This window comes from Perna viridis, chromosome 11 (genome assembly GCF_037379345.1).
Source record: "Perna viridis isolate PV_CMFRI_1.1 ecotype Kerala chromosome 11, ASM3737934v1, whole genome shotgun sequence".
Taxonomy (NCBI): Eukaryota; Metazoa; Mollusca; class Bivalvia; order Mytilida; family Mytilidae; genus Perna; species Perna viridis.
The window spans coordinates 31793867-31802663 of record NC_142455.1 but is presented as its reverse complement, the minus strand read 5'-3'; the positions used below and the strand labels follow the sequence as shown (position 1 = coordinate 31802663).

Genomic DNA, 8797 nt, shown 5'->3' with positions numbered 1-8797 from the left:
ACAGCAATTTCATTTGCAAAATGTATTTGTTTCAATTCAGTCATTAATGCCTTTAAAACAAAAATAAATGTTAAATGTGTCAAGATTTTTACACGAACATCCACGAATCATATCTACTGGTTATATTTACTCGTAAAAAGCTCGCAAACCACTCTTAACTATTTGTAAGACATCGTTAACTGATTGCAACAACTCTTCAAGCATTCGCAAAAAAAGCTGTGTCATTTTATGGGATAAGATAATATACGATTAAAAACAATTAAGATTATTATTTTGATTCAGAAAGTATAGAAATAATTACTGAATATAAAAAAATGAATACATCAACATAAAACGCCAAAAGTAAAACAGTCAATAAATAATTAAAAATGCAAAACAGACCAATCAGTACTGTATAAAGATAAGGGAATTTGAAAATACTTTTTAAAGAAGCTAGCATTGGCACAAGGTGGCATAATACATAAGCATTAAGACTGCATTTAGCTCTTAAATTGAGATAGGCGCTAACGTGTGTGTGTGTGTGTGTGTGTATTTCGTCTTTTCCTTTATTTTATGGAATTGCTTCTATTCTGGTATTTTATATGATATGTATTAAGTTATAAATGCCGTTGCCTTGTTGATACATGTCTATCTATTGACTCATTTAACTTGTTACACTAGTTAATGGTCAGATCATATTCAATCACTTCTTATACTTAATAAAGAAGATCTAATAATATGCATTCTAATGGGAATAGTTCATCGTATGCAATTTTTTTGTTTATATTTCAACAGTTTGATATAAAATATATCGTACTTTTTATTGTTAATGGGTGTATCTTTTTTTTTGTATGATAATCAACATACATGTCCTTGTCAATATTTATATATTAAGTTTCAAACTCTGTAAGATATGGGTATTTGGGTGAAACATGGTATAAAAAACACCATTTTGAAAGTTTAATTTGACTTCTTGCACCAAAATCAATGAATAAAGACATTAATAATATAGCACCGCTGAGAGCGTAAGACAGAGTAATCTCAGACATCCAAGGATAAGATTTCAAGTTCTCTAAGGGTGTTTGGGATTTCCTACTATTTCATTTCCAGATGGTGTTGATTCTTTGCCTCACTTTTAAATATGCTTTTATTAGTACGCCTATTCAAAACGTCCTGCTTTCCGAAATTCCTTTGAATTTACAAGACGCCATAAAACGTTTTATTGTGACCTCACCAACGTCGCATGTTCTTTGTTGTGGTTGTCTGTTTTCCATGTCTGGTCTTTGGCCCTGGATTACATTCTTTTGATTACCGCTATAACCTTGTTTCCCTTGATTGTTCTTATATGAAACGTGGGTGACATAAAGGAAACCTCATATGGTTGAAAATGGGAATATCATTGTCGATTTAATGAGATACGGTTTTCTATATCATTTTGGCACATTTAGTTATAATGCTATTTAAATGCACTGAAAATATGCATTTTAAGGACAGATAACTCTTTCAAAACATCATTTTTCTAACATTCTATTGATTTAATGTGTGCAAATTCAGTAATTCAATAATGGTCTTTTTAAATAGAGAAAGCATCATGACTTAAATTATATTGTCAGATAGGAGGGAATTTGACATACATGTTTCTGATTTTACAAATACTTGAAATGCAGACTCTAGCTGGATTCAGATTTTGATTTTTTATTTGTGTTTGTGTTTTGTTATCTACTGTTAGTTTATTAAATATATTTGTTTGTATTCAGGGTTTGGTTTTAGTTGTTATCGTTGTTGTTGTTGATAGCGTTTTATGTGATAAAGTGATGATGTGAAAGAGATAAAAACAATGAATAAAGCGATAGAAAATATACATTAGTACATTTCGTGTTTTTTTCTTTGTTTTGTTTTTGTTTTGTTTTTGTTTTTCATATTTGTCTTTTTTTTGTTTTTATTTCTGTTTTGCAATTGTTTTGCGTGCCAAGTTTTGATACATGTAACATTTGTTTATTTATTTCTTGTTCTTCAAATTGTTTAATTCTACATGTAGTGACCAAATTATGAAAAAAAACAGGAATGTTCATGGCTATGCTCAGGTTTACATTCAATCAATGATAAAAGCTAAATAGTAATTTAATGAGGAATCAGAGTCTGTGGTTAATTTCAGAGACAATTATAGGTGTAAAATCAATCGTAAGTTAAAGTCATAATACTTTGCTTTATTATGACGTCATTACTTACTACTAATTTAACTCTCAAATATTTTTGTGAAAGGTACTGCCGATAGTTTGCTTATATCGAGACCATTAGTTGACTGGCATGATTCAATACAAGTATTTCTGCGAAGTTACCTGTTAGGTCATATTCATATGGAAGTGAACTACTCTACGACTTTAAAGTCTTTGTATAAATTTTAGAATGTTTGATTGTAATACTGGCTTCATGTCGGTCTCCAAAAATTCAGTCGAAGAGTTATCTGAAGGTTGTTGTACTTTTGTGGTGTGTTTTTGCTCAATGGATCATGGTCAAATTCTTGTAAAAAGTCCATTTCAATAACAAATAGATGTTCATAACCGTTTACAATTTGTCAGGTTATTGGTATTTGATTTTATTGATCTAATTGTAGTTTGCCTTTGACATTTTCCCCGAAAAGAAGATTCATTATATACGGGCTTGTCAACTATTCGTCCTACTCACAGACAATTTGTGCTATAAAGAAAGCGTAGTTGTTTCTGTATTTGTATCAACTTTGTGGTTTATTTCCGCAACGTCAAAAGCCTCAAGGCAAGATATTTAGTATATTTATTGGAAGAACAGCGTACACTCGTACATGTATCAGATGGTCACCCGACAACTATTGAATGTAATTTAGATTGATTATTTATTAAATACACATCTATTCATTGATAATAGTTGAAGGAGATTTCATACACAGATTTCAAAAAAAATATTTATCTTTTTAAGATCGAAAGATGATACATTGTTTTTTTAAAGTGTTGAAAATAAGTTTAATGTTACTTGTTACATATTACCCATTAAAACCATTATCAATGCATTTCCCACAAAAAAATGTCATATCGCTAATGAATATCTAACGTGAAAATATACAACTGCTAGATAGTTCCCCCCACCCCATTTTATTTGTTTTTATGAACGAACATTCAGAAAGAACGTAGCGCTATCGACTGATTAGTAAAAACTGTGATTAATGACTCATTTATCAAATAACTAAAACATGGCTATTTAACCAATTAACAACGATTGACGTTGAAAAATCATTAAGTTTCATTTATATGTTTCTGTGAATTCGGTTTTCTATCATCAACAAGTCTGATGTTAATTTTGTGACATACTTTAACTATATTTCATTTCCATATAAATTGATACTTTATTGACGAAAATTCAAAGAAAATCATTTATTGGCACGGTGTAGCCATCTGTAGATGTCATGATTTGTACTTCGAGTCGGATTATTCATTTTTCTCGTATAATTACAATTCAGGTTAAGGAATCACTGCCATAGAGTCAATAGAGTCAATATTGGAACTTATGCTCACGGTTGTCTACTTGTCAATCACAGATAAGTGACATCAGTAGGAAAAAAGTTAGTTTTTTATTGAAAAAGAAAGTTTCCTGGAATGTGTAAAGAATGACTTTTCCGGATAAAATTTCGGAGATTTTTTCTGAAATATCTGATTATGAGGATGAATGCCGAAAAAAACTTTCACAGACAACTCCTAAATTCGGAGGTATGTAAATAAAACATTTTTTTCAAATGTAAATTTGTTTATATAAACATGTATAAAACTTTACTGAATTAGTATAAGGAGGCTTTCTTCTTGAGTAACATGCCCCACCCAGCTTACATTGGGTAATAAGACTAAAACAACTCAGGTCTTGTAGAAATAGAAAGTGATGCCTTTAGATATCAAGCCCGGTATCAACTGCTATTTAAGAACTGTGTGTACTTGTTTTACGGTATTTTACTACATGCTAAAACTTTCTACGTATATGACAGTTTTCACTTTTACAAATAATGAGGTTTACACCTATTAAAACTTATTCTGCATCTTGCCTTTATAAAAAAATCAAAAGAATGAGTTTTACACCTTCTAATACTGAAGGCCAAAGAATAATGTAAATGGAACTTTAATTTGAAATATGCACAATTGCGATATATTTGGCCTTGTGCAACTGTTGTGTAACCGTTCTTTGCAATTTAATTGTTTCGTTTGTTTGAAAATTTACACTTAGTCTGCTCTATTTCCTAAGCCATTTGATTTCGTAAGTAAAAAGTGTTCGATTATCGATATCTTTGTGTTGTTATTATTTTTTAAATCGTTTTAATGATTCGTATTTATGCATTTAAGACCTTCGGTCGGCACCACCATGCACTTAATGAACTGACATTATAAAGATATTGTAATTGCGTCTGAATTTCTCAACACAACATTTTGTGTGACCGTCTTTAATTTAAGATCATAAAAAGATCAATTAAATACTTTTACATATTTGTATCTTCATGAATGATTGATGCTTCCATACCGTTTATGTGAAATGATCATTGTAGACTTAACGATAAGAATTTGGATTGTATATTATGGATCTCCACTCGGTTTTTAGTAGGCGTGAAAGTATTCTGAAGTTCCTTGTGTCATTTTCGAAGTTTTCATAGAAGTGTACAATAATGATCAATTCAGGTGTAAAAATAATTGCCATGAATTCTTAGAATAAAAAAACAACAGCAGGGCACATTATTTAATTTGCGACAGACATACATGTAGATTTATTTCTAATTAAAATTTGTACTTTTTCAGAACAAAATATCTAAAACGGTTATTAGGTATGTTTCATAAAGTAAACATGTCTATGTGGGTCTTATTATTGCATCTTCTAATGAAATGTATTGTGAAGAAATACATCATTCCACAAAGAAAATTTGATTCCATCTTTTTCTGAATATATTAAAACCGCACAATGTTTGCTCCTTTTATATTGCTTATTCAAACACGACTATTGTCGTAGCTATAGAAAACTCTGTTCACATTAAAGGTTATGGGCAGACATCAGTGTCGTTATGAAACCAGATATTTTGTGGTCTGCTTATCTCATTATTTTCCCAAACAATGACTTTTTGTGAGTATTTTAACATTGATTCGGACCTTAGCAACGCCAGTGAATGTAAATTTCTAGGATGTAAAATTTAAGGATAATACCGTTTTTGCCGATATTTTGATAAGAAATCACAATGCTGACTAATGTAGTATATAGATATCAGAGAAAACATCATAAAGTAACATTCTGCAACATTAATGTTGAATACAGAATAGAATATTGGAAATATATCGTTGTGTTTATGATTTAAAAATAACTAATATGAAACTACAGTCCAGAACAATTTCAAATTTTAGATATTTCAGGTTTTTATGCTTTATATTACAGTGTGTGTATTTTTTGTGATGTTTTATTTCTCAGATAATATATTTCAACTGTATTTGCTGTTCCGTGTTAAGATCGTTGCATTTTCTGACTGTATTTACACATTGCATTGCACTTAAATGTAATGGATTACGTACAATGATTCTCAAAACATCACAGTTATTTTAAAACTCCAGTTGCTGTTCTTATTTGGCCATCAGTCATGAAGGATGTTTAATTCCGGTCAGTATTCGCATCATGAATTCATAGGAATGTATAGTAGAGTGACAAGGAGTGGCATTCTATGAATATTAATTAACCAAAACTTCACGTAAACATCTGCTGGTTCCTTAGTAATGTAGCTTTTAATTCTACGGTTCTCTCATATGATACATAAATCATACCGATATTGTTATGTAATCCTGACATTTGTACAATAAAAGAGTGATGCTCATTTGCACAGTTTACCAGTTCATGCGACAATTAATCACAATTATTTTCTTTTGACGATTTTCTTTCAATATATATATATCGCATACTCCCATTTAAATAAATAAAATAGTAACGTTTTACATAATTAACAAATTAAAAAAGGGGAAACATTGTTTCTCAAACAAACTAACATTCTTGTCATGATAGCATCTATTATCTAAGGCAATACAATATAACTAAACCATAGTACAGAATACTCTAACTGCTATTCGGCTGTTATCATCGGCAATCAATTACAACACATAGATGTAAGCCTCTGGGGTAATGATATTTTGTGGAGTGATCTGTCATGTATTAGCTATAATCAGTAGGTTTTTTTCTGGATTGTTTTTATTACGATTGACAACGATAGAAAATGAATACATTTATTTACTCTAAACAACTTATACTTAGCTGGAGATTTACTAGAAGCTGCATGGAAATGATATGCTCTTACCCACTAGCCTCTAACTTGCTTACCTGATAAGATAGCAATAATTGTTTGGACGCTGCTCACGATTACTCTTAGTAAGGAGAACATATTCAATAGTATAAATCATTGCCAAGAACTTACTGCACAATTATATCTTATTTGACAACTTTCGAAATATATGAAATCAACATGCTCAAAATCAAATTTGTCGCGTTTTTTAATGTTTTTAAACTTCACCTATTGACGGCAACCGATGGTAGAATATGCTTACCCTCCTTGGCTTTTTGCAGAAGGTAATTTCAAATTCAGTGCTTTAATATTTGTATGCTGTATACTTTGTCTTATCTGTAGTCTGTATATGTGACTGTATTTATCATTTTGTCATTATATTTATGTAGACCGTCACAGTCTCATGTTTCGCGTTTTGGTCATGTACTTGGATTTTTATGTCTCTAAATTGTCCGGTTTTTTTTTATCTTTTCCGTTGCCAATATCCAATAATGTCATTGCTATTTCCTGGTCATTATAATTAAGCATTGAATTTTGCTTATTTGTTTAAATATCTTAAAACTGATTAAATCGTGTGTGTTTATAGAAGGCACATTGCATCTGAACGACTCATTTAGATCAAACTAAAAGTAATCAAGCTCTTTTCCAACTTAAATAATTGAAACATCACCCGTTACTTTAAGCTTGCAATTATAATCATTACATGTTTAATTTAAATATTAATACATGATACAAGTTAAAAGGCAAATAGTTTTCACTTGACTTCTGGAGTACAACGGCTTCGCATAAAACCTTTCTACTACCGAGAACAATGTCAATGACATAGAAACTTAGTCATTGTGAAATAATACTAAAATTGTATACAAAATATACAGTATCAGTCTTTTATGAAGTAAAAGTCTGAAAATTTGTCAATAATCAGGACAGGAATTCAAGGGAACCAGGATTCGAACTGTAATCCAAAAGAAAATTGTCCTGAATTAACGAAAAAGATACACATAATAACACATACAACCACATTAACAGGCACAAATAAACAAAAGAAAATGAGCAATCCGGACTCCGCTTACAAAACTGGGAGCAATGACCGAAAAAAAAGGATGCATACTAACCATTGTAAATAACTGAAATAATTGATCGGTATTTCAATTTGTTTCTGTCGAAATCAAATTCTGAATTTGTCAATGTGTAGTTGCATTCAGGGTTATGTTGCTACAAGATTGAAGTCATCACTACAGAAGTTTTATGGTCGTCATCATGAACTCGTGGATCGTTATGGTGTTACATCAGCACCATGAAAACTAATTTATTCAACGGGTCGAAGTTCTCCTTTCCTCGTTTGTTTACCCCGGACTTGACTTTTTATGAGCAACTCGGCGGGTGTTTCTAGAAAAGCAGAGGACGCTTACCCTACCGGTGCACCTGGTCAATGCTCCCAGTTTTTAGTGGAGTCCGAGTTACTCATTTGCTTTTGTTACTTTGTATGTATGATTTTAGTTACTTTATGTTCTTTGTTGTGTATGTCTGTTTTCCATGTCTGGTCTTTGTCCCTGGATTACATTCTTTTGATTACGGCTGTAACCTTGGTTCCCTTGATTACTCTTGACTATGCTCATATAAATGTCAAGCAAGGCACCAGCTTTATAATATTGCATGTTATTTTTTTTCAATAACAAAATGGTATTTTTCTAAATATAGAATGTCATTTACTTATTCAATTTTTATGAGTTTCATCATAGTCAATAAAATTTGAGTTCTTGTTTTTACCAATGAAATAAACCCATTATTGTTTACGCTTCTTACCTACCTCTATCACATATGGGTCGAGATGTTCGCAAAAATATAAGCTGATTTAGGTTATCTCAGTATTTGAATGATATTTCAACCAATGAAATAGAAAACGTCATTATCAAGTTTTGGTCATAAATGCTCTTAAATTACCTTGATAAAGTTGTTAATGGGAACATTCGATGTAACAAAAACAATAATTTTAGCCGAAAGTTGCTACGAAAATATTCTAAAAAAGAATGGTAAAAGGAGTAAGAAAGTAGATAAAAAGGACAAACTTAAATTAATTTACAGGACATTTTATATTTATATGCTTACGAGGGGAACTCAGTGTGCAAACCAATAAGAAAATTCTACACAGAAGACATAAAGAAGACATTATTCAACACAAAACACAACAGAACTAAAAAGAACAAATGCCGAAATAAACTGCACGAACCCCACTAAAACTGCGATGTACTCAAATGCTTTTGACGGATGGGCTGCATCGTACAGCTCATTAAAGGTAGATTTTGTGAGAAAGAAAAAGTATCCATAATAGATGGTAGTCATAATGATAATAGTAGAACTTCAGAGATAAGCAATTTTATCTATGGGCAGTTATTGCTTCTCTTGTGTAATAATCTGTTCGTTGTAAATGTAGTAAACATTTCTTATGATGAAATTGATTATGTGTTGTTTAATTTAATTGATATTCCCCTTGTTTGATAC

The 8797-nt window shown here is 30.9% G+C and overlaps 1 protein-coding gene across 1 annotated transcript in view; it reads left to right on the top strand.

Moving 5' to 3' along the window:
* The first annotated feature begins 3303 nt into the window (after window positions 1–3303).
* Window positions 3304–8797, top strand: part of LOC148603739 (calcitonin receptor-like) — a 28054-nt gene continuing 22560 nt past the window's right edge. Inside the window, exon 1 of the mRNA XM_088553409.1 lies at window positions 3304–3716. Within this exon, the coding sequence (XP_088409535.1) occupies window positions 3617–3716 (100 nt within the window). The 5' untranslated portion in view covers window positions 3304–3616. The remainder of the gene's footprint in view (window positions 3717–8797) is intronic.